The 27583-nt window shown below is 37.4% G+C and overlaps 1 protein-coding gene across 1 annotated transcript in view; it reads right to left on the reverse strand.

The window, feature by feature from the left end:
- Positions 1-1073: 1073 nt before the first annotated feature.
- The window catches only part of LOC101620649 (mitogen-activated protein kinase kinase kinase MLK4), an 85405-nt gene continuing 58895 nt past the window's right edge, over positions 1074-27583 (reverse strand). Inside the window, exons 6-11 of the mRNA XM_012731254.1 lie at positions 24540-24780; positions 12155-12277; positions 7064-7214; positions 6622-6719; positions 3051-3830; positions 1074-1827 (exon numbers count right to left, since the gene is read on the reverse strand). Of these exons, the coding sequence (XP_012586708.1) occupies positions 1478-1827; positions 3051-3830; positions 6622-6719; positions 7064-7214; positions 12155-12277; positions 24540-24780 (1743 nt within the window). The 3' untranslated portion in view covers positions 1074-1477. The remainder of the gene's footprint in view (positions 1828-3050; positions 3831-6621; positions 6720-7063; positions 7215-12154; positions 12278-24539; positions 24781-27583) is intronic.

Below are 27583 nucleotides of genomic sequence, written 5' to 3' on the forward strand. Positions count from 1 at the left end.
TAGTAGAACCCAGCCATGTGCTCTGCATTATCTGTTGAGGCTACTTGGAGACTAGATGTTGTAAAATAGCCAAATATAATTTTCCTCATTTTCTATGACAGGAAGATATATATTTTATCACACCTGATTCAGTTGTAAACTGCTCGATGAACTTTAACTCATGTAAAATTTAAAATATCAAGTAATGTTAATCATTTAATTTTTCATTGAATGGAAAATCTAAACATCTATTGTCTGTCATCTGAATAACCATGTTCTAGTGACATAAGAGTAATGTCATATATTTAACAACAAACCTGGGAAATTTAGCAAGGTCCTGGATAACCATTCTGTAGCTGAAAAACCCAGTGGTCTATCTGTATCATACATGTATGATTCACAAGGGAATCCTCTCTTTAAGTCATTTAAAGTCCTGATCTGGGATCTAAAAATATGTTTTATAAACTCATATCTGAAAATAATCTATAATGTATGTGTCCTTTCCATCACATCAACTTATCTCAGCAGATGTTTAACATTTATTCACAATTAAATTAAATGTGAAATAACTGCAAAATACCTCAATTCTCACAGTACCACTGTTTCTTCTCTTGGTAGTGTTACTCTAACTGTATTTGGAGTTATTCAGATAATTATGCATTTAAATAGAGAAAAGTAAAATTAAATGTCTCGAGTATTTAGAATGCATGTGTCACAAGCCTTAGAAATTAAAAAATGAAAAACTTTTACACTTCTGGACACCAAATAAGTGGCAACGGAAGAAGAAATTACAGATGGCCTCTCAGGTGTGCACAATAGGTCAAAACCCCAAATCAGAGACTGCTTATCTTCTGAAGATCTACTTCAAAATTCTAGTGGATAAAACGTTATAAATTACATTCAGTAAAATATTTACAAATTACATTCTGTAAAATTTCCTCAAAGAGAAATATTGCATATTTAGCTGAGAATTGGACATTTATGCAGAAGACTACTGCTGAGTTTAGGTCGTTTAAATAGGTCTCTGGTCATCAATTTTTTTTTTAATAGATACCTCTACTTACTAATATCACATATTTTTCTTGGCTTTGGGTTGCACAAGTAAACAAAAATAAAAGGAAGAAAGAAAGACCGGTATTGAGGGGGAAGGAAACAAAACAGCGCCCTCATTCCACTTTCTCGTCACTGAGACAGGATATAAATGAGAACCAAGCATTAAAACTGTGCTTAGGTAATGCTACCCAGGAGTTTTACATTGTGGCTCATAGCTTGTTTTACCCTTGTGTGTTCAAGTACTAGGCAAGAATCCAGTGGGAACGAACCAGAGACACTAACAGAAATTTTATACATTTTTTTTGAAGGAAATCAACATTCACTACTAATTTAGGACACGGCCACCATTTTTGAAAACATAGCAGCAGCATGAAAAGAGTCAAAGGGAGACACATTGCTTTAGTTTGTTCACTTTTTGGAGAAAAGCTTGAACACCATAAGGCACTTAAGACAGAAATTCCTTCTCCAGGTCATAGATGGACGGGTGGCCAGCCCTGCTCTTCATCCTGCACAAGGGCACCGTGCAGTCCTGGCTCTGGCCCTCCACGTCAGTGTCCAGCAAGGAGTGCACGTGGGCTCTAGTTCTCTCCTTGGCGCCAGGGGTGCAGGCAGGGTTTGGTGCAGGCCTGTCCACGGCTGAGTCAGCCCGTGTGGGCTGAGTCTTTGTTTTGGGTGGAAAAGCTAGCATAGGGGCTGCTAGGGCCCTCAGGGGATTCGATGAAGAGGAGGGCAACCCCAAAACCCACTCAGGTGGAAGTTCGGAGGCTCCAGTAGCTGAGATAACAGTTGCACCAGCTATAGTTGAGAAAGCAAAAGGCAATGCAATTAGATGGTGGTTTCTAAAACAATGAATATCAAGAAAGGTACCAAGTATGACAAAGTAGGCAATTACTTTAAAGTGGACATCAACGAATATCAAAATGCAGGCCTTTTTGAACTGTTGAGGCTTTTTAAAAAAATTACTAATATATTTATTTTTTTAATGAAAAGCACAGTATGATTGGAAAGCTGCTTCCAGGAAAATATTCCTGCTTCCAGGAAAATATTCCTGTAGACAATGAATCAACACCCTAGGGTCACTGGTTTGTGGGAAGACTTCAAGATGGATTAGTTTCGAATAAAATAAGACTTTTAAAATTAATCATTAATATGATTAAGCTTCAACGTCAGATTACAATTTGGAAAAATTACTATAAATAAGAAAGCAGTTACTTTTTACATTTTAATTATCTCTTTTTACCAATCTAGCAAGTAATTACTAACTCATAATTAAGATTTTAAAAAAAAGTTTCTTTTAAGATTACTGTGCTAAGATTTCTCCTTGTGGAATCACAGATTACTTATGTTCTGAGGCATTACAACAAAATAATAACCCAAATTATCCAGAAACAATGAACAATAAACCTGAAAAAAGTCACATCTAAATATAGTAAAGCAGGTGAGGGAAAGATAAGGAGAATGATAGCAGTTTAGGTTTTAATACAGCTTTAGCCATTTAACAACTTAAAAGGCACATTTTATATACATGACCTCACTTATTACTCAGGAGGCCCATGAGGTGACTGCAGTTACCATCACCTACCAAACAATGTGCACCTCCCAAGCACCCAGAAGCTAGCTTACCATTTGAATTTCACACCTGCTCAACAGTCTCATGTAAACTGAGTAGTGAAGGGGTGACAGACAACAAGGTATGTGGGAAGGTGAAACCAGTTACTGCTTCAGATTTGGGCTAATGAACTGTGTTCTACAACGTGAGGCTTGAGGCTATCTCAAACATCTCTATTACCTGTTCTTTCTGCTTTAATGCATTTACATCACTGAAATTTAATTATGCTTTACCACAGAATCTAAGTGATAAAGTCAAATAAAATAGGGTAAAATTCAAAGATTTATGTGAAAGTGAAATTAAGCTGCAAATGTAATCAGCTGGACAAGATAAAATCAGGCAGCTATACATTTTGACAGGCAAATCTCAACAGCCAAGCTCAGTACTTCCCCCAACGAAAGCAACCTACTTGGAGTCCAGAAGGCATTTCCATCTGACCTAGTCCGTCTGTGACATGCTGGTCTTTCTTTAGAAGGGACATAATAAGGCACACGTGTCTGCTCTAGGAAGGGAGAAGACAGGTTTTTCCACACACTAAGATCACTTTCCTGTCTTGGCACCGAGGTTGGCTCATGACTATGTCCTCTGACAGCAGGGCAAAACTCTGTAGCAGGTATTTTGGGGTCACAAGTGATGTGCTTGCTGCCTTCGAATGAGTCTTCACCATCAGTCTGTAGCAAGCACTTTGTGGAAAGAGAGGGCATGGACAGAAGGCTCACAGCACTGGAGGCAGGGAGGGAGGGGAGGTTGCTGGCCCCTTCGCTGCCGGCAGATGCCCTCCTAGGGGCACTGGCACAGCTGCGGGACTTGGGAGCCTGCTGGAAGATCCTCTCACGCTTCCTCTTTTCTTCCCGGGTCAACTGTTGCTCAGGGGCCTGTGCTCTGTTCAGTTCTCTCATATCCAGGCCTAACGCCACTGATGCCAGCAGCATTGTGCAGCCGTACAAAGCAGACTCCATTTTTTTTCTCTGAGGAGGTCTGTTGAGACTGTTTATAGGGGACACCTGAGGAGTGCCAGCAGTAGGACTCACAGCGGTCCCCTCCTCCCAGCTTTCAGGTTCCCCCATATTCTCTCTCTGGCTGTCTTTCCAAAGAGGTAGATCAGCATAGGCTTGACCTGGCAATTTTATTTGCTTTGGTTTTCTGTGTTCTAATCCATCAGGGGCAAGTTTTGACTCTTCACAAGCACCTAGATAAAAGATGAAATAGACACATGGTACTAACATTTCAGAATCACTTTCGCTCCACTGTAAAAGAAAGCTAAAACCTAGTAAATACATAATCCAAAATGAAACACTTTGCCTTTTTTTCCCCCACCTCAACAAGTGTTTCATCTGGGAGGAGCCCCAGAAGGGCCGTCAGGACCCTGCTCACTAACCAAAGTCCCCTTGGGTAACAGCACAGCTGTTTCCTATCATGGAGGAAATGATTCTTGCTGGCAAGGAAGACAGAAATTACTGCAGAAATAATGTCATCAAGATCCAAACATGCACATGCACACACGCAGGCTCCGGGGACACGTCAGGCCAGAGTGCACACCTCCTTGCCTGGATAAAGGGCCCGGGCCATCCTGAAGGGCTCGCCTGGGTGGATGGCATTGTCAGGCCTTGATCAGCAGCTTCTCGGCGTGCAGCCTGCACCTGCAGCACCTACATCATCTGGAAATTAGAACCAAGAATTCTTGGCCCATTCAGACTGGGGAATTGGAAATTGAGTCTGTTTCAGCAGGACTTTGTCAAAGTTTGAGAGCCCTACCATGGAGGAAGATTATCCAAAATGGTTAGAAGAGCAACATATTCTAGGAGCCAAAGAAGAAACTGTAAGGGGAGCACTGAGGAGCTTACGAGTGAGTGATGAAAACAACAAACTCTTCCACCTGGGGTTCAAGGCAACAGGCAATGGAGTTGTGGGCAATTCAGCTGTCCTACATCTCCAAGGCGTTCTATCATCTAGGCATGCCAGGATGCCAGCTCTTCTCCTAACAGGTCTGTGCTCAGCAGCAATGCCTCTCCTTGTACCCCCTTACTCCTTCCTTTCTAGCACTGCACACCCAGATCACCTTTCCCTCAGAAAGCTCTTTCAGAAAGCAGCCTTGCCCTCTCTAGGAAACCACTGGCTGCTTTCCCGTACACACCTGACTTCCTCTGGAGCCTGTGTTGCTTTCTTTTCTTTCTGTTAATCAGTCAGCTGTGTGTGTGTGCTAACGGCAAGCTTCTGACCAAACGTTTTTCTTTGTATCTTCTGAAGGGGCTTCCCTGAATAGTGCCTGCATCAAGTAGGCACAGTCTACATAACAAGTAACAAGATCATTATCGATGCATCACTTTAAAAAAAAATCTACAGATTTTAGTCACTAATTCCTCACATGAGTCATTGCTAACGTGAGGGACATGGACTCTCACTGAGCAGCCTGACTCACACCTTACTTACCCTGCAGTCACCATGGGCTCATACTGTTCCCAGTTCTCTTCCTGGGCAACAACATACACTTGAAGCCCCAAGCCAATGTAAATATAATTGTTATTAACCCAAGATCAAATAGTCCCTTTAGGAGTCACTTAGACATCCAATATATATTGGAAATTTGACATATTCCAGGCTTTGGGAACAGAGCAATGGGCAAAGCAAACTAATCCTTGCCTTCATGAGGCTGACGTTCAAGTTTGGGGGTGACAGAATGCATACACGATAACTAGGTGTCCAAATAGACAAATAAGCACTTCAAATAAGAATTAAAAATTAACAAAATGGGATAGAAGGGTGGGTGAGATACTATTCTGGCTTAGGGGAAAGGCTTTCAGGAATTTTTGCAGTGGGCCATAAATGCCTTAGAGGAATTAGGTCTAGTGGATGTTAGGGAGGAACAATGGGAGGGAAACCCCAGCACAGGGCAGACAGATGCACACCTGCTGCCCATTAATGGACATAGAGTCAGCCAACCCTTTCCTTTTAGTTCCAATGTCTTTTGAAAGCATTATTATTAAGATAAAGATATTTAAAGAAAGAATAAAAGGATTAAGGGAAGAAGAGGCAGGAAGACTTCTTTGAATAACCCTGGACAGTGACAAATAATGAAAAATATCTATGAGCATACTAGCTTTACTACTACTAATTGTTCTTCATTAGTCCTCAAACTATGGTAATAGATCACAGTGTAGAAGAGACTCTTTTGCTGTTCTAGGCAAGGGCCAGAGGATGAGAAGTGACTCTGACCACACAAAGCACTTATACAAGAATTACAATGTGCTTGTCTTGTGTAAATTCAAATGTATTTCTAGTGAGAACACATTATCATGATACTGATGAAACTGAACATTGGTAGTGAGTTGTAAAGTGCTTATAAAATTTATCATCAGATCACATTGAAAATAAATTCAAAAACTTTATACCTCATTTTGCCTAAACAGCTTTAATTCGGTGACAGTCACAAAACATTTTTTTTTAAACTGTCAAATACTATAAAGACCCATTTTCTTTGGTGATAACAATATTTAAGTTTTTAAAGAATTTCCATACCATTTTCACCTTCTATCAGTACAAAACAGAGATACTGAAAATCACTTGAACAGTGATCCCAATATTATTTTCTGAGTAGCTTTTCACAGCTAACTTGCTGGCCATGATTTCATCATGTGAAGAAATGGGGGTATAGTGGAAGAACACCTCTTATCTTAGCAGAATTTCAGGGTATCTATATTTTCAACTTACTATTCCTTATGTTAAATAAATTTTAAATACAAATTTCTTATGTTAAATAAATTTTAAATTACAAATTTCCAGTCAGTGATGTAACTAGTGACTTTCCACCACACAGATCTGAGGACAGGAAATAACTATAGAACTTAAGGTAGAAGTAATGCTAATCTGTTAACCTCCCCTATACTATTTGAGTGACCATGAGAACCTATGCATGGAAAGCTTGTGAAACACTCAGGTGCCAAGTCTAATTCAAACAATTCTATTTCCTGAAGCACATTTACCTGGTTGGTCCACAAATAATGAAGCCAATGGCATGGCTTTCTGATTTTTTATTAAGAGAGTTGACCAAGGACTGTTGCCATCTGAGAGAGGTCTTATTCTACAAGAGAAAGATGTTTATTTTGATACAATATAAACACACAACACACAAACTAAGCTTTGGCCACACACCACTGACATTCCCAAGGCAGTGAGGTAGAACACATCTGTACTGGGTGTTCTGAGAAGCCAACAAGCACAAATAAAACCTTACAATGAAACAGAATCTATCAGATAATTTTTTTTAAAACTGCTTGACTAAATAATAATTAACTTAGTATGATAAACTCAGAAGCTAAATTAACATTCAGCTACCTCTATGCCATTCTAACGGCTTTGTAGATGACTGGCTGAGCCAGGATCACATTGGGAACACCCTTCCCCTACCTCCATCCCATGACATACCTTTCTTTGCAGTCAGCTCGCTCTTTCATTTGAATAGAATTTGGCCCCCAAGTACAACCTTTTTTCTTGAAATTCCTTTTCACGTCTTCAAATTCTTCTTGTCGACAGACCATGTTCCTACCCCAAGTTTTATTGCTTTCATCTGAAGTCACTGAAAGAACAATATTAGTCAACCAATGGGGAAAAAACTTAAGTTAAATGAATCAAGTCATTTGTAAAACACCATAAGATATATAGTGAAAAATGTTTTTTTATTCTATGAATGGCAAACTTCTTCCCTTAGTCATAAAAATCACAAGAAGAGTATATTTAAAAAGGAGATTAAAAAGTTGAGGATATTAGTAGCAAATATCTGCTTATCTATCTGTTTATTTACCATTTTGTGACAGAATTTTATTTTATTTGGGCCAAAAAAAAGAATCAAATTAAATATTAAACAGCACCCTAATTTTTTTTCAAGGTTATGTTTCAATATTTATCCAACATTGTGGATTCTAATACATCTTAATACAATTCACCTGTATTATTATCAAGTTTCATTTCATAGTAAGTTTTTGTTTTCCGTTTTAGCAATATAATTGAACTGCATCACTGTATAAGTTTAAAGATTCAAGCATAGTGGATTGCCTTCCACATATTATGAAATGATTTCTACAGTAAGATCAAGTTATCATCCATTACCTCATATCCATAACAAAAAGAGAAACCAGGGGAAAAATTATTTTTTCTTATGGTGAGAAATCTTAGTAAAATGATTTACTCTTAGCAACTTTCATTTATATCATCCAACAGTTAAGACACCATGTTGGACATTACATATTGAACTTATATGTAATATAAGTTTGAAGAGACCATCTTCCTGCAATTCAACACATTCTTTTTTATTATGAATTTCTTTGATTATTTTAAAATCCGATTCCATACAGTAGTGAGATCACAGATTACTGTGGTCTGGCTTACTCATGTAGCATAATGCCTTCACTCCTTCCATGTTGTTGCAAATGACAGGGTTTCCTTTTTTGTGGCTTAGTGACATTTCAATGTGTGTGTATGTAAAAGAACACAACTTCTTTATCCCTTCATTGATCGGTGGACATTTAGGGTGTTTCTTGGGTATTACAAATAATGTTACATTATTTACAAATAATGCTTTTCAAGTTAGTGCTTGTCTGTATTCTCAGAAGTGGAGCAGATGGATCACACAGCAGTTCTATTTCTAATTTTAATTTTGTGAGGACCCTCCATATTGTTTTCCATATCTCCTAATACTTATCACTTTTACTGGAAGGGGTATGGTAAATCCACATGCTTTACCAGATTCAGAGCTACTGAGTTAGGTCAAGATTGACAACTTCTCTATGCCTTTTGGGGAGATCAAAATGGCATCTATTTGAAAAGACTGCTTTGAGAATTAAACGTGTTAGCACATGAAAACAACTTGGAAGGAAGGTGGCTTGCAAAGGTGTTTGGTGGATGTAAACGGTTGTGAAAGTGGCACTGGGCTGGCAAAAAGGCTGTGTCCTGGTGGAAGTCATTTTTACTCCTCAGCCTCTCCTTACTCCTCATCAACCCTTTACCACCACTCCAGTTACCTGGCTTTCTGGGGCTTTGTTTCCTTGCTATGGACATCTGTAAGTAGGGTGGAATGGGGGAGGACCATCAATCATCTCCTTGGAAAAGTGAGTGCTTCTGATTTTATTCTTCATTATGATACTTTGTTATTGGGAAATATGCCAAGGACATACAATGACAGCAGGTCCCTATAATAACGGGAGTCTCTGTAATTGCCTTTTCCACTATTTGATTCTATTCAGTAACAGGAAAAAGGTGTGTGTTTGAACTCACTTGAAGAAATCAACCCTAAGACACACCCTGAAATCTGAAATTCTCAGAGGATTAGTGAATTCTACTACTTCCTAGTCTCAAAGAAAAGGCAGTCCTAAATATGATATCATGTAACAATATCAATCATTAGAGCAAACTAAAAGAAGTCATAGTAAGAGTATTTTGTGCAAATATCAAACTGTGTTCTCTTTAGCAGACAGTGGTTCTTTGTGAAATAACTGTTTTCACCCAAAGTCAATCTTATAAATCTAAAGTCCTTCACTTCAGTATTCTTTAAACACTCTTTGGGGTAATTACCTTTAATTCAACTTTACCTAAATGAGTCCCATCTCTTTCACAGTGTAATTATCCTGTCCTTCAATTTCACAGTTTTTTCATTCTTTCCATGCTTTCCTAAGAATTTTCCTCATTTACGTTAACTCATAATTTCTCATACTTTTTCAGGGGAAATTTGCTAGATAACATCTACAAAGCATATGAAAAAGAAGTCCATTTATCTGAATCAGATGTGCATGTAAATACACCTGAATCCATCTGAAATAGGTAATAGCTTCAAAAGAATAAATAAATATCAGTGCTATAAATGGCAGACAATAGTGAGAGATCTTCAGGCCCCAAGTAGCTTCAGAGTAACAATGATGAAAGTAAAGACTGGCCAATGCCAACACATATAAAGCTCTTACTACATGAAGACACTGTTCCAAGTGCCTCATATACATTTGGCCCATGGTATACAGAAATGGAATCTGTGGCATGATGAGTTCAAGACTTATCCAAAGTCACAGCATAGTAGGACCAGAGCTGTGACTCAATCCAGGACAGTGTGGTTCCCGAGCCCACGCCCTTCACAATCATGCTACCCTGAATTGTGAAGACAAGCTAGTAACTGGAGCCCTAGAAACCAAGATATGAGAAAGCTGTTGGGGGTAGTCAGGGTCAGAACAGGTGGTGACCAAGATTCAGGTTAAAGAAAGTGAAGAAGCAGCCCTGGTACACAAAGCTGGTTCTGTTTGGAGTCTCTGGATTTCATTGCTTTCATGGACTACCTCAGAGAAAGAATGCTGAGGCACCTGCTGTTTGGCCAATTTAGGAAAGTCAATTAGAATTAGAATTCATTTTCAATCCCTAAAGTATTCAGCTTAACTTGTACCAATGTTGAGCCTAATTAGGCTAGTCCAGGTACGACTCATTCAGTGAGGCCAGCATGCACAAAGGAAGTGCTCAAGGCTAGAGGGAATGCAAATGGCACAGCCACTTTAGGAGACTGGGTGGAGCTTTCTTACAAAATGAAACATAATCTTACCAAGTAACCCAGCAATTGCACTCTGGTATTTATTCAAAGGAGTCGAAAACTTATGTCCACATAAAAACTTGCACTCACAAATGTGTACAAGTTTTATTTATAACTGAAACTTGGAAGCAAGGAAACTGTCCTTCAATAGTGAATGGATAAATACTGGTTCCTGCAGACAATGGCCTATTATTCAAAGTTTAATGGAAAGGCAATGAGTTATCAAGCCATGGAAAGACTTGGAGTACCTTAAATACAGATCAGTAAATGAAAGAAGCCAGTCTGGAAAAGCTACATGCTATAAAATTTTCAGTACATGCTATTTTGGAAAAGGCAGAACTATGAAGACAATAAAAGGATTAGTGGTGGCAAGGATTAGCGATGGGAGGGCGTGAGAAGGCACAGGTGGCACAAAGGCCATGTTTAAGGCAGCTTTATAAGCTTTTCTGAATGATACTACAATGGTGAAAATATGTCACTGCACACTTTTCCAAACTCAGAATGGACAACACCAAGAGTGAACCCAATATAAATTATGGACTTGGTGATGATGTGTTATTCAGATTCTCCAGTTTTAACAAGTGAACCTCTGATGCAGGGTGATGTGAAGCTGGTGGCAATGGCACGTGTTGTACAAAGGTTGTGCGTGGGCAATCTCTATGCCTGCTTCTCAATTTTTTTGTGATTCTAACACTGCTCTGAAAATGTTAGTCTTGAGAAAATTAAGTCTTTGAAAACAAGAGAAAAGAATGTGAAGACAACAGGAAAGAGAGCAAAGAAACAGCTGTGTTCTCGGTTCTTTGTTCCTTCGGCAGAGCTGGGAGATGAGCCTTGACACTCGTTATGTTCCTTTCATTATGCCCTTACTTTGTTTAGGAAAGGCAAAGTGAAGTACAACTTTATAAAAAATACTTCACAGAAAGGCCAATCAGCTTTGAAAATAAAATAGACTCTTTAATTAAGTCTAAGAGTCTATATTAATTTAGATTATTACACCTTTATCGATGTTATTTTCCTTTAACTATAAAAAAACATTTAAGGAAAAAGGAAAAATTCCTGCTAGTAATGGATGGCAGAAAACTGATTAAACATTATTTTGTAATTCTTTTTTTCCAAATAAGTATGGTAGGGAGAGAATTAAGTTTGGTGGGAAAAAAAGGGATGTAAATTAATTAATTAATTAACATGGTAACATAGGCTGACTTAATAGATTACATATATCTATGCACCCCTTCTTTTGCAGTCTACTTTTGAGATTTATTTGGAGTCATCTTCAAAAAACAACAATAGTTTTATTTCACTCCACTAAACTTTGAGTCTAACTGAAACTCCCATAGCATAAACATGTCAGGCAAACTATCTCTTATGTATTTTACCCAACAAGCTGAACACACTTTCTAAAACTATTTTGTTATTTTGAAAATTGGCTCCAGCCTAAAGAAAATCTCACAAAGTATTTTTTTTCTCTACAAATCAAGAAAAGAAATAGAAGAAACCTTTAATTCTTGATTTTATTTTTAAAAATATTCACAAATATGCTGCTGCTAGAATGACATCAATTTTACAGAGAAGTGTTTAGCAAAACATCGCGAGATGTATAGTATTTTAGGCATGTGAGATACACAGACCCACAGAAAAGTGAGATATTACTGAGAATATCTAGTAATATAATCTAGCAAAACATCGTGAGATGTATTATTATACTTTCTACCATGTGGCCTGGTCAAATCACCACTTGCATAAAGCCAAATCATCTGAAGTACACATAAAAACATTAGACTAAGAAACACCTAAGAAAGACACCATATTTTGTTTTCCAAATAGTGATGACACCTACTATATATGATATGCTCAGCTACAACCCCGTAGGAAAATGTGTCAGTCTAAGTTGAATAATCCATGTCAAATAATGACAGAAATAGCACAGAGGCCCCTGTGCTGGGGACAGAGCTTACACTGTATAGCTCGGAGTCGGGGGATCACTGTGGGGCTGCTGGGTGGGCTGGAGCTGCTGCTGTTCAGACTCCTCCTTTTGTCCAAGTTGGGAGAGGCCTGCACAGTTATCTTGTGCTGGAAATCTGTCGGATATGGAAAAAAGCAAGAAATGAGATTAATAATTTTAAAAATATGTTTATTCATTGGTTTAAAACACTGCTTATACAGCTTTAGGGGGACAGCTTCACATGTCTACAAATAAATGCTATTATACCATGCCCCCCACCAAAGCCCCAGTATTTCAACCTAGTTCTCTGCCCCCCCTTCCATTCACAGTCTCTTTTACATCTCTACATGATTTTAGGTTATCTTCACAGCCACTTCTTTAGCATATAGCAATTAAAGTAAAACTGCCAGACATTGAGAATGAAGTATACTTCAGTCTATTTCATTTCTTACCTACATCAGGATACAGATCAATGACTATGAATCTACAGTATTTTAGGCATGTGAGATACACAGACCCACAGAAAAGTGAGATATTACTGAGAATATCTAGAATATATAATCTTTTGGGAAGAAAAGGTTCTTTTCACTCAGTCTGACACAGTTAAAAACAAAACAGACACAGGAAAGCCCAGACGTTAACACATCCTGGTTCCATCACTAACAAACTATGGACCTCAAACCAGAAGGAACCCAGTTCTAGGAGACTGTCTACTCAGCTGCTGAGTGTGCACAACAAATGTCTCACAGGCCTGCTGCGGTGATGAAAACACAAAGTGTAGGTTAGGATGGGATGCCGTCTTCACAACACTTAACCTATCACATGTCTATGCACTTTCCACTCACTTAAAAGCTTGCATAAAAAATACTCAGGTCTGTTTTTTGGGTCTTCATTTCCGTACAAAGATTCCTGTATCATATAAAACTTACATTAAATTTGCTTTTTTCCCTGTTGACCTGTCTTTGTCAGCTTAACTTTCAAACAAGTTCAGGGACCCTAAGAAAGTCCAGGAAAGGGGCCCTCCCTGGTGGCGCAGCGGGTTAAGCACTGAACTAAGAAGCTTAAGCCACTTCTGCATGAGTTCGATTCCCGCCTGCCCTGGAGGTGACCACATGGTGTGGCAGACCTTTTCTGACCCGCCCGCTGCTCCCCTCAGCAGTATACTTCATCCATCTTCCTGTTCTGCTCCCCACTCTGTCTCTGGTGAATCCTCTCACCCTCCGCATCTCTGGCCTGTATCCCAGTTCTTTACGAATAAATAAATAAATCTTAAAAAAAAAAAAAAAAAAAAAGAAAGTCCAGGAAAAATATACCCTGGCCTCCTTCTGAAAGCATTTTGTGGTCAAGACACTCCCCAAATGATGCTTGCAATTACCTAACTGTAACACCATGGTCACCATGTCAGAGAGCTAAGGGACTATATGGAAGAATGATTCACATTACCAGAGGGATAAGGAGAATGGAATGTCTGGGGCAACTTTGTAAACAGAAACTTTGCCAAGAATGTACACACAGGAAACAGAAATTACTGTATGTTCTTTCAGGGTAGTGCTGAGTTCTTAACCTTTGGTTTCCTATTGACTGGGCTACAGTTACAACTTGGCAAGGTCAGGGGTTAACCTGTAGGTTTTGTCTGGGGATGACACAAATAATTTCTGTCTAGCAAAAAAGACAGTCCCAAAGGTTGTGGCTTATTGCCATATTGGTCATTAATCAGGTTTATATTTAACCTAGTAATCTAAGCCTAACATTCCTTTATAAATTTGCTTGTAAATACTTACACCTCCTCAAATTCTCATTTGAACTGACTTTAATGGGCTCTCTCATTAGTCAAAAAAATTGAATAAGATCTTTGAACATGTTATTTCATTTTCAAAGAGAGTTAATTTTTGAAAATTATACTCTAAAGGAGTTTAAAGAACCACCTGGCATTTGAAATAAGGCAGAATTGGAATTTGTTAGGTAAGACATCTGTCCAATTATTCATGCTTTAAATCTGTACAGTTTGGTTAATGTTGCTTTTTCCCTGACCACCCACATTCAGTCAAACATAAAATATCATAAATTTTGTAGTATATATATCATCTTTATATTTATACTTGAGAAGTTTATTTTCTAAAATCTGGTGTCAACAAACTTGGATCTGAATGCAAATTAAATATTTACTACCATACAAATTCTGAGAAGGCAACTTAACTTTACCTCTTAGCCAACATCTCTTACCCAAAGATGGAAGAAGGTGGGAACATTATTCTTATTTCATAGGACAGTTATGAAAAATTAAGTACAAGCCACACAAAAAAAAAATCAATGAAACCAAAAGTTGGTTCTTTGAAAAAGTAAACAAAACAAACAAACCTTGAACAGGCTCACAAAGAAAAAAGAAGAGAAAGCACACATGAACCAGATCATAAATGAAAAAGGAAAAATCACAACAGACACAGCAAAAACAAAAAGAATAATCAAAGAATATTATGAACAGCTATATGCAAACAAATTCAACAATCTAGAAGAGATGGAAAAATTCCTACAATTGTACAATCACCCAAAGCTAGATAAAGAAGAAATAGGAAAACTGAGCAATCCAATTACAGTGAAATTGAAGCAGTAATTAAAACCCTCCCCAAGGGTATAAATCTTACCAAACATTCAGAAATGAATTAGTACCTATTCTGCATAAACTCATTCAAAAAATTGAGAAAGAATGAGTACTACCAAATAAATTCTACGATGTCAACATCACACTAATACCAAAACCTAACAAAGGTAACACAAAAAAAGAAAACATCAGACCAATCTCCCTAGTGAACATTGATGTAAAAATTCCCAATAAAATATTAGCCAACAAAATCCAACAATGCACAAGTGGGTTTTATTCCAGGGGTGAAGGATGATTCAACATCTGAAAATCAGTTAACATCTGTCACACCAACCAATAGAAAAATAAAAACTATATAATCATATCAATACATGAGAGAAGGCATTCAACAAAGTTTAACATCCATTTATGTTGAAGCTCCTTGAAAATCCTTGGAATAGAAGGAACACACCTCAACATGATAAAAGCCATAGATGACAAACCTACAGCCAGTATTATCCACAGTGGAGAAAAGATGAAAGCTTTTCCTTTAAAATTAGGAACAAGACAAGAATGTCCACTATCACCACTGCTCTTCAACATAATACTGGAAGTCCTAGCAAGAACAATAAGACAGAAAAAAGATGTACAAGGAATCTAAATAGAGAAAGAAGAAGTAAAACTATTTTTATTTGCAGACAATATGATAATATAAATGGAAAACCCTAAAAACTCCACAGAAAAACTAATCAAAACAATTAACCAGTTTAGCAAGGTAGCAGGATATAAAATCAACACACAAAACTTAGTAGTCTTCCTACACACAAACAACCATTCAGAAGACATGGAAATCAGAAAATCCATCCCATTTACAACAGAAACAAACAAAAAAATCAAATACTTGGGAATAAATCTAACACAAGAGGTAAAAGACTTATACAAAGAAAATTATAAAACACTGTTAAAAGAATACAAAAAGACACAAAGAAATGGAAAGACATCCCTGCTTATGGATCATGGATCACAAGAATTAACATCATTAAAATGGTCATTCTACCAAAAGCTATATACAGAGTTCCAATAAAAATCTCAATGATGTAATTCAAAGAAATAGAACAAAAACAAACCAAAACAAAACACCTCCAACTGCTAAAACTCTCCTGACTAAAACAAAAGAATGGAGGTATCAGATGCCCAGACTTCAAGCTAAACTACAAGGCCATAATAATCAAAACCACATGGTACTGGAACAAGAACAGATATACAGACCAATGGATTCGAATAGAAAACCCAGATATAAACCCCACAGTTTTATGGACAGCTAATCTTTGACAATGGAGCAAAGGATATGTAATGGAACAAAGAAAGTTTGTTTAACAAATGGTGCTGGGAAAACTAGGCTGCTACATGTTTAAAAAAAAATGAAGCTAGATTACATACACAAAACTCAAAATGGATTAAAGAACTAGACATAAGACCCAAAACCATAAAATAGCTAGAAAAAAATACTGGTGAAAAACTACATGACATACACCTCACTAACATCATTAAAGATACATAACCCAAAGCAAGGGTAGTGAAGGAAAGGATAAGCAACTGGGGTTACACCAAGTTCAAGATCTTCTGTACAGCAAAAGAAACATTACACAAAACAAAGAGAAACCATAATGATTGGGAGAAAATTTTGGCATACAATACTAATGATAAAGGGCTGATCACAAAGATATACAAAGAGCTGACAAAACTCAACAAAACTAAAGTGACCAAACCTATCAAAAAATGAGCACATGATCTGAAAAGACACTTCTCCAAAAAGAAAATGCAGATGGCCAACAAGCATACGAAAAACTGTTCAAGATCACTTATAATAAAGGAAATGCAAATTAAAACCTTAAAACCACAATGAGATACCATGTGACATCAGTGAGAATGGTACATATTAAAAAAAAATAAAAATAAAAATAAAATAAAAAAACTAGCAACAACAAATGTTGGCAAGGAAAGGATGTGAATAAAAGAAACTCTCCTACACTGCTGGTGGGAATTCAACTGATCCAACTACTAAGGAAAGCTGTTTGGAGGTTCCTCAAACTGCTAAAAATGGAGCTTCCATATGACCCAGCAACCCCACTCCTAGTTTTCTATCCAAAGGACACAAAAACATTATCAAAATGACATTTGCACCCCTATATTTATTGCTGCTCTATGTACAATAGGGAAGAAGACATGGAATCAACCCAAATGCCCAAAAATAGATGATCGGATCACGAAGATGTGGTATATATATACACAACGGAATATTACTCAGCGATCAAAAAAAAGATAAACTCATGTCTTTTGCAGCAACATGGATGGAGCTGGAAGGGATCATGCTTTGTGAAATAAGCCAGAAAGAAAAAGTAAAATACTGGGTAGTTTCACTCATAGCAGGAGTGTAAGGGATCAGAAAAAAATACAAAAAGCAATTGTAAGAAAGTAAAAACAAAAATGAATGAACATTTATAAACCAGTGACATTCTACAGAGATGAAGAGGGAGACAGGATCAAAACTGAAGCAGGAAGAGTGTAGGGAACTATGATGATGACACATGGTTGATTTGGTGGTGGGAAATCCATGGTATTACAAACTAGATGAAAAGATATACAAAAATGAAGACTGCTGTAGTGTGTATATATGTATATATATTTAAAAAAAATAAGTACCAAGAAGTACAGAGAATACTTAGTGCTGGTCTCAGGATCTAAAAAAGTGTTTATTAGTAATTCTTGTTCTCTCCATCTCTACCACCATCACCATTTCATGTTGAGACTCCTATACCTTTTCAATCTACCTTTCTGCATCTCGATGTGGGTATTCTGGTCTGCCCAAAAGTAGCCATGTGCATTTTTTAAATCTTTCCAAAACTTCTTATAATTCTTAAATTACAGGTCAAAATCAGAACCTACTCTATAATCCCACAGAATCTGAGTCTGAATTCTTGCTGCTTCAATCTCACCTCACCCGTTTCTCCCATTATTTGCTGTGGTATATACCAGAAAGCAGAAATCCCTCTATGAAATGCCCCACAGTAAATACTGTAGGCTTTGTGAACCATAAGGTCTCTGTTACAACCACTCAAACTGATGATAATGTGAGAATATTGTCACACACAACACATAGATGACTGAGTTCCAATGCCACTGTATTTATGGACGATGCTGTTTCTAAGCTTCACATATTGTTCACATGTCATGAAACAGTGCTCTTTTTCTATGTACTTAAAAGTGTATATGCCAGTCTCAATTCATTACTGGACAAAACAGGAAAAGACTGGATCTGGCCAATGGGACATAGTTTGATGACCCCCTGAGTCAAAACACACTGGACTTTTCATTTCCTGGAAGAAAATCATGCTTTATTTTTTTCCTATTTTTTTTAAAGATTTATTTATTTATTCATATAAAACTGGGGTGCAGGCCAGAGATGGGGAGTGTGAGGGGATTCACCAGAGACAGATTGGGGAGCAGAACAGACAGACTGATGAAGCACACTACTGAGGGGAGCAGCGGGCGGGCCAGGAGAGGTCTACTGCGCCATGTGGATCTCCTCCAGGGCAGGCAGGGATCAAACTCATGCAGCAGCAGCTTAAGCTTCTTAGTGCAGAGCTTTAACCTGCTGTTGCACCATGGAGGGCCCCTTTTCCTATTTTTTTACCTTACCCCTTTTTATTTGTTAAGATGCTACTTCAAGTCTCTATTTAAATATGACTTTTTTAATAAGCCTTAAGTGATCTCCTTAGACTAGGTGATATCCCTTTGCTAATCACTTGACACAAGCTATGCAATCTCTGTCGTCAGACATGGTCCGGATGGAGGGGAATTGCTCTGAAAAATCAGACTTTCCACGCCAACTTATGTTATGACCTCCCTTTTTTGTATAACCGTAATATCAAAATATTCTGAGCACCTTTCAGCTTACAATTGGACTGCCTAGGCCACACAAGGCCTGCCTGCCTTGACAAGCAAACACTGCACCAGGGTGAAAAAATTCCCCTGAAGTCAAGTGACTTGACAACTGTCTGATAAAAGCAAAAGGGCTGTTTCTGCAAAGTTTCTCTCACTGCCAGATGGAGGATAACCCAAATCTTATCATTCTATCATCTCACCTAGCTTTCTATTCAGCCTTTTAAAGAATTACTCAAACTTCCTATTGTTTGGCCTTTAGATGTGGAAATTCATCCAGGTTGCCTGTTTTTAAACTAATCAAGTTTTCCACCTGCTACACCTTAAAGGAATCCACAAAAGTCTTCTGGCTAGTTTTTCAGGATTCTACTACGTAGTCTTTAGATAAGAAAATTCACCTATGTCTCCTATTCAGAGATTTGATTAGCAAGGAATTTCCTCTTCTGTCTCCCAGGATGATTCAGGCAGAAAAACAAAAACCCATTAAGTAGTAGATAAGGTTTAAGGGACTTCTATCTTAGTTGATCTCCACTATAGTAATATTAGTCATAAACTTTGTGCACTATGTACCTGTTTTTAACCTTAATTGATTTTAGAATGTTATATCTCAGCTAAAGGGCAATACAACCCTAAACTGTTCTTAGAGAAAAAAAAGATGATTGTAATCTCTCAGCCCAGTTCATGTGCTGATGTCATCCCACTGCTTGCTCGTAATGTATAAAATAAACCTCTGCTGAAGGCAGAGCAGGAAGACTTGCACCCAACTCTGACTCCCATGTCTTCCTCGCTCCCCTTTCCCCTTTTTTCTCCCTTCCCCCTTTTTTAGAAATCTCCACTCGCCTACGCCTTCCCACCTTAGGGTCCTGCCTGTCTTGCCTCCAGACACCTCAATAGTTGGAACTGGTCTCCGACAACCACTGTCACATAAATTTTCCTCCACAGTAGCTAATAACACAGCAAGTAAATAAAGCTTAAAGATCACTCCCTTCCCCCAATGCAATGTCAGCTTTCTATGGGCATGAGTCATCGTAGTCTCTGTCACAGCTAAGCCCACTCCAAAATGGAAACAGTCCCTGTACATAAAAGGAGATTAGTCAATCTGCACAGTATTTTCTGTTTAGATTGTAAGTAACATGAGGGCAGAAATCATGTTTTACTATAACCCTCAGGACTTGGTACATGGTAGATCCTCTAAGAGCTATACCAGATAAGAAATTACGAAAGATTTGACTAGCAAAGTAGTTTAATCAGGGCCCTCGCTCGTGGTACCAAGGGTTAAAGCATAGCACTCTTAAGCTATCACAGCCACTACATCACAAGTTCAATCCCCGGACAGGGAAGGGATCCACATGGTGCTGCAGACCTCTCCTGTCTGGTCCACTGCTCCCCTCAGCAGTGTTCTTCATCAGTCTGCCTTTCTGTTCCCTACTCTGCCTTTAGTGAATCCTCTCACCACCCCTGCACCTCTGGCCTATACCCCAGTTATTTTATGCATAAATAAATCTTTAAAAAAACAAACAGGTTAAGCAAAGGAGGGGGGAACAAACAATGCAAGGCAAAATTCAGCAGGAGTGATGACTGGCTAGATGGGAAGAATGGTAAAGTAAAATTCTTACTTAGACATGAAACAGTTTATTTTAACTTTAAGTGCCTTATTAAGGTTCAACTAGCCCCATAAGATACCATAACACTGTAAAATCAAATTCTACGTGACATTTTATAGAAGGATCTTCCAGTCCAGAGTAGAAGGCAGGCGTGCCCTTGCAGGTCTCTAAACAAAACATGAATAGATCACAGCAGATACTAAGCACAAGTCACATGGGCCGCTTGTAAAATCAAGAAAGAGCAGCTGATACACAAAGCTGGATGTTAACAATACCAAAGATTTACAGTGTTTCTGATCTTCTGAAAAAGCCTAAATAATTTCCATTAAAGGAAATGTTCCTTTTTTACATAAAGAAGATATTCTTTACTATAAGCATCTTTGTTCCTATGAAGCAAAGAAAGGTTGATTCTGTCCCAATACATTTAAGAAAACGAGAACTGAATTGTTCTCATCTGGCTGAGAAAAATGGCTGATATCCCATCTTTCTTTGTATTAGCCAGAAAAAGCATTCTCAAGATAGCTGCCCATGCACATTATCATGTAGTCCAGACTTTTAGGCAAAACCCATACTAGTATTTTTATTGTCAATACAATTGGCCCTTGAACAATAAAAATTTTAATTTCACAAGGGCTCATATTTATGCAGATTTTCTTTTAAACAGGAGATAAAAATTTAGAGTATCAATATACAGTACATTTTCTTTACTCTAGTGTACTTTCCTCTTAAGATACAATATATAATATATTTAACATACAAAAAAAAGTGTTTAACGACCGTTAATGCTATCAGTAAGTTGCTGCAGGTCAAAAGCAGGCTATTAGCAGTTAAGTTTTGGGGAAAGTTAAAAGTTGTAAGGGCGTTTTTGACTATGCAGAGGATTGGCATCACTGATCCTTGGGGAGCACAAAGAAAACTTATATATTTCATTAAGGAAATTAAGAAGAAGCTCATGGAAATAATCTTTTTTCCACACATATTGCCATGCAGTAGCAATGCCTTAGGAAGTACTGCCTTCTCTCCCTGTGACTTGTTCTCACATTCACACACAAGAAGCAAGACAGGTGATGTGAGACTGTTGCTGTTTTCGATCCACACCAACTTTGAAGGTTTATAATCACTGTTGCCTTGCTTTATATGTACTAAAAAAGTAAATAAATAAATAAAAATAATTAAGTGATATAAAATGGTCACAACATAAAAATGTCTATGGCGATCATTTTTTACAAATTCCAAGAAATGTTAACAATTCACAAGTATAACTTAAAACTCTCATCTGAGATTCTGGTATGTCATTTTCTAATCATTTATCTTCTCTTTGCATTTGGTACAAATCTATGAAGGATTGCTAGTAAAAATAACTGAGTTTTTATGAGTTTTTATTATATAGCCACAGGATTGAAAGTTATCATCAGTGATTCTGATATTGCCATACTATAAGTCCTGAGATTAAAGGTTATCATCAATGATTCTGAAAGAAAAAAATCTTAATAATTAATCATATTTTATAACATATGTTTGAAAGATCTGCAGGCACAAATATTTAGGGTCAGTTTGTAGGAATCCCAAACATGTTTCAGAGAAATTTTCAAATTAGTCACACATTGGGAAAGTTACTACAAAAATTGATCAAGTAATTTGGTAAACTGAAAGTATCACCACTGTTGAATGCATATTACTGCTTCTACTAGACAGTGTAGCCTTAAGCAGCATTAAAATTTGGTAGTTCAAAGGATTTTCTAGCAGATGATACTACTATAATCTACTAAGTCCATTAATCTTATGGGACAAATAATTGCTTTTTCTTTTAACAAGCAAAATTCCTAAAGGAGAAAATTTATTCTTCTTACAGCTATTTATCATTCTTCCACTTTGAATCTTTATCTTTTTCCAACTTTTTAATCGCAGCTACATATTCATAGATATTTGTGTTATATATATAAAACATGAAATTTATTGTCTTAAACATTTTGAAATGTACAATTAGTGAATTAAGGCCATTCTCATTGTTATGCAACCTTTTCCACCATCCAACTCCAGAATCATCTAACAAAATGGAAACTCTATACCCATTTATTTATTTTATTTCAATTTTTTCAGCTTCTCTCTCTGTTTTTTCCACTCTGAATCTCTGAATGTGTCCTATGCTGGAATATTGTAGAAGTAGAGTGTGTGTGCACACACTCTCAGTTTGGGAGTCCTAATGAGGTGTTCCTATCATGGTAATTGTTTTACAACAAGCAGCAACATCTGGTGGACAGAAAAGGTAACTGCCATACTAAAATACAGAAGCCCAATGTCATGTCTTAAAAATGGATTAAGATTATAACAGTAGATTTTATCTGGAATCTTTTATTAAGTGTGACAACACAAATATGTAACTACAATATCCTCCCTTGTCTTGGAAACAGGCAAGTCGAACAGTACAATCCAGGAACCATATAAACCTAGCAAATCAATCATGTTCCTATCCACTTTGAATAAGTGCAAAGTATTGGCTGAGCAACATTTGAGAAGATAAATAAGACTGAAAGTTTAACCTCAGGATTCCTGAGATACTTAATCACTTTCCTACTAAAGGTAAAGAATCACTGGAATGATTTGATTTCTCTCCTTTATTTTCCACCAGTCCCTCCGTCCAAAGTTTTCCTAATGGCAATAGTGCATAATAATTATAACACACTCATGATAAAGAGAGAAGATGCTGACATAACTAAGAAAACTGAAATGGGCACCTCCCTGGTGGTATATGGGTTGAAGCTTCAGCACTATCAAGCTACCACCAAGCACTGCAGCACAAGTTTGATCCCTGCCTGGGAGCACCAGACGTCTCCTATCTCACCTGCTGCTCCCCACAGCAGTGAATTTAAGTAGATCTGCCTGTTCTGCTCCCCACTCTCTGGTGAGTCCTCTTATCCTCTGGACTACTCCCCAGTCTGCATAAATAAATAATCTTAAAAAAAGGAAAGAAAACTGAAATAGAGTACCCTCTGAATCGTTTTATCATCTGTGCTTGCAAGCAGAAGCCTAACTACAAATCGAACAGCCTACTTTAAACGATGTCTGACATGTAAGACAGTCTAGTCAGTGACCCTCCAAGTCATACTTCAGCTAAAAACAGACATCAGAGAGTGTGATAATGTGCCTCTTCCCTCAGGGAGGTCAAAAGTAAAATGGATAATAGGGCCTAGAACTTATTCTCACTACAAGAAACCAAATAACCAGTAACGTACATGTGCCCTCGTGATTATGACATATAGCAAGTTTCTGACAAATTGACATCTGTAATTAATCTAAAAAGTAACAGGCTGCAAGGCATTTTTGGAATACTACAAAGCTAGAAGGTATTTTATAGTCAAGTATTTTTACAAGATAATTTATGCATACTTTACATACAGCAAAATTGTTATCATTTAAGTCCAATTTCCATGTCATTAGCAATCATCTTAGGAAAACATAATAATCCAAAAAGAGATTTCTAATACTTAAATTATAATGGCAGAGGGCAAGGGGCACACAGATAGCTAACACTCAGGCCATGAAAACACGGCCAGCTCTTGGGCTGCCACCATTCTAGCCTCATAGGAAGGAGAATCGTGAGACATGGGGGTGAAGTCAAGCAGAACACATAACATTAAATAACTTAACTTCGCAAATTAATATGTTTGCTGTCTTCTATTCCATGTAGTTTCTCCTAACACACATAATCCTTTTGTTATTGTCCAAACATTGAAAAAACATTTTTAAAAGCTTCCCTACACAAGCTTCCCTACACTTACTGATTCATTTTTATACTTCAAGGATTTCAAACCCTCAGATGAAAGCACATGTGTAACTGAAGCGGGTGTATTTTCCTGAACGTCTAACAGCAACCTCAGTTCCCTAAATGAGCTCAGTTACCAGACATTATAGATCCTGTAGAAACATTAAACTTAATGACAAAGTAGTAATAGCTTTGTTGTGCTCTACTTTCACAATGCCATGTAAGGCTGGTTCAGAACATTCAGCTAAAAGGCTATTCTACTTTGAATTCAAAATATACAAGAATACTGAGCATGAAATACAGTGTACAATGTTTGGCAATGTGTTCTTGAAGCTGTTGCTTAGGAATAAATGCACTAGGTCCCTAAACTATGATCATGAACTGAGGCAAGCCACTGAATAATTTGAAACCTTATCCCAACATCTCTACCAGGCTCTGATTAAAATGAGGAAGCTGGTTACCAGGATGACATACCAAAAAGTCTTAGGAAACACAAGGACAAAAATCATACCTGAAGGTAAACTGATCCGATGTCCATCTTTGAGCTTTAATCGACTCCTCTTAAACTTCCCCTTCCTTTTCTTTACGTTGGGCTTCTCCTGGTTTAACTGGAATATCAAAATGTTTAGCTCCCGCTCCAGCACATCGATCTCCCGTTCTGCCAGCTGCTGTTCACGCCGCTTTAGTAGTTCCTCCTGAGACTTCTGCTGAAGGGCCGCTCGGGTGAGCTCCTCTTCCCGGGACCGCAGCTCCTGAGACAGAGTCACACCAACACAATCAAGGAGCCGAAATTTCCTCCTCAACCACTTGGTCATTCCAGTCCTCCTGAGACACTGCTCTTTGTGGACAAAACAGTGGGAGCCAGGGCATTTCCAGCATATCATTAACTCAGACACAAACCAAAGTTGGTTTCACAAGGCTGTCTTTTGGTCTTTTAGTGTTATGCTCTTAAGAGGCACCACTCACTTTTTAAACCCAATTTTAACATTTATCTCCCGTAATCTCTAGTCTTCAAAGTCAACCAGATACAAAACATGAACATGTAACAACAAAGTGAATGACCAATTGGAAAGAAAAACCAAAGTTAAAAGCTTGATTGATTAAAGGATACTTGTTGCAGTTACAAGAGACTGCAGTTGAGATTTCTGTGCTCAGTGACTTCCTAATATTTAAGAATATGTTTAGACAAAGCACAGGGGAATAAAAAAACCAAGCTTATGTGTTAGAAGTGAGCTGAAGCACATCAGAAATGAGAAAGTAAGACATCAATAATAATGAATTCATTATTCAAAGAACTTTTTGGGATCCCATCTGCATAGGAAAAACATAATTTTATGCACAGGTCATTATGAATTGCATATAATAAAAGTTCCTGCTGTCTGGACACTTACTGATTAAAGTCTAACTTCCTCTTGTTTTTACTCTTAGAATTATTGAACTCCTAAGAAATGGAAAAATCTATGAACTGGAGAGTACATTTATTCTTATTAGAAAAAAAGTATTAAAAAATAGAACTGAGAAATCTACAAAGTTTTAATATCACACCTTAATTCTTATTTCATTTCTGTAAAGCTTTGTATTCTTCACCAAAGACATAAATATTCCCTTTAGCACTGAGTTACTTACTGTTCTAGATTACTCTGCAACTAACTCGGGCACTTATACAGAAATAAAGGCACTTATAAACTGTTCCTTACACTGTCACAAACACGGTACCTCAGAATATCTTAATACGCAAGTATATGTTAGAAACTATATGTTAGAAACTCCACCATCTCAGGTGGAGTTTTGGGCTATGCACGTTGACAATTATGAGTGTTGTGCAAACATTCTATACTTGACATAAGCCAGGCCACAATACATATTGACCCGCCTCAGGAATACTGAAGAACAAAGAAACTTTGTAAAGTGGAGACTCAGGGAAGAAACTGGAGTTGAGCAAAGGGACTAAAATGCCAACTCAATCCTACTAATCAATTCCCCAGACTCAGGGAAGAAACTGGAGTTGAGCAAAGGGACTAAAATGCCAACTCAATCCTACTAATCAATTCCCCAGACATTTTACAGTTCAAAGAATAATTGATGGCTATCTATCAGCACAATTTGTCAGAAACACAGAAGGACCACCTTGCCATAAACATGATAATATCAAGAAGCAACTAGAACAATCTATAAACAAATATAATTGATCAACTCAGATGAAGTTAAATCTGAACTTATGGTACATCTATCAAAGTAGACTGTTAAGTTTATGTTTGTAGAACAAACTTCATAGACAAAATTGTACAAGAATGATTTAGTTAAAACCAATTGTCATTAAAATCAACTTTGGTTAAATGTACCAATTGATTTTTATAGAGAAGATTAGTATTTCTTCATCATATTGTGCCTATTATAAATTTCTACTTATTAATTGAAAAGAAAGAAAAGGAAATGTACATGTGGAAAAAAATTATGACCTCCACGATAACACTGGTGACTTTCTCCAACTAGTGAACTACTCTGTTCAAATCAGAGACTTTACTGTAGTATACTTGGGAGAAAGAGAATAATTTCCAGTTAACTTCTGATTTCTAACTCATTACTATCTTTTATATATATATAAGATTTTACTTTTCAGTGGTACTGATATGAACCCAATTAGTAATTGTGCAATGAAATGTCTTGAGGAAGAGATAAGGGTAGCAAATTCAATTAGGCTTTGGTGGCTACAACTATAGTAATTTAAAAAGAAACTACATTTAATAGTTTAAATTCTGGGTTCCAAACTAAAGTGCGAGGGCCTCAGCAAAGAGCTTATGAATTAAAAAAAAAAAAAAATTAGTTATCTAGGATTTCGTAAGAGAATAAAAACAGCAACCAAAAGAAAACAACCAAGAGATGCTTCTTTCTGGATTTTAAAATAAGCAAAAGGAAAAGGTGGGGCAGAGGTGAGTCTGGCATCTTAGGGTCCCTTTGAATACTTTCAAATTATGAAAAATATTAAAATTCTTTTGGTTGCTGAAACCACTAAGCAGTAATATTTGTTAAATTTCTTGGCTTAGGCCTTCTAGTAATGACAAATCTGGATTCCTGGTAAGGGATGTTAATCATTAATGGTGACATGCCTCCATACAGTGGTTCAAAGACAGGTGCATGTACCCCATGCACAAAGAAAGACACACAGAGATAAGAAGCCAGGAATTTAGGGAGGAGCTGGTATCTCAGGAGGCTACAGTTTACTGAATAACACAGAGCACAGCCAAGTTACTGGCCATTAATTCCAAGTCTGAGGCCTCCTACCTTAGCAATCAGTGAACAAGAAAGCAAGATAGAGTACGTGCACTGTGCTTTTTACTCCATCAAAACAAAGCAGAACAAAGGCACACAAGCTGCCATAAATGCCATTATCTCAAGGAGCACTGCATAAAAATCATACAAAAAGGAGCAAAGGTGCCATAATAGGACAGCTCAAAAGTCAACCAAAAAAGAAGCAAAGAAACTCCCATAAACCTCAAAATGAAGAAAAGGCAAACATCCATTCTTGAAACATGCTTTTCTGGTTTTTATAAAACC

This window comes from Condylura cristata, unplaced genomic scaffold (genome assembly GCF_000260355.1).
Source record: "Condylura cristata isolate star-nosed mole 26May11 unplaced genomic scaffold, ConCri1.0 scaffold00030, whole genome shotgun sequence".
Classification (NCBI taxonomy): domain Eukaryota; kingdom Metazoa; phylum Chordata; class Mammalia; order Eulipotyphla; family Talpidae; genus Condylura; species Condylura cristata.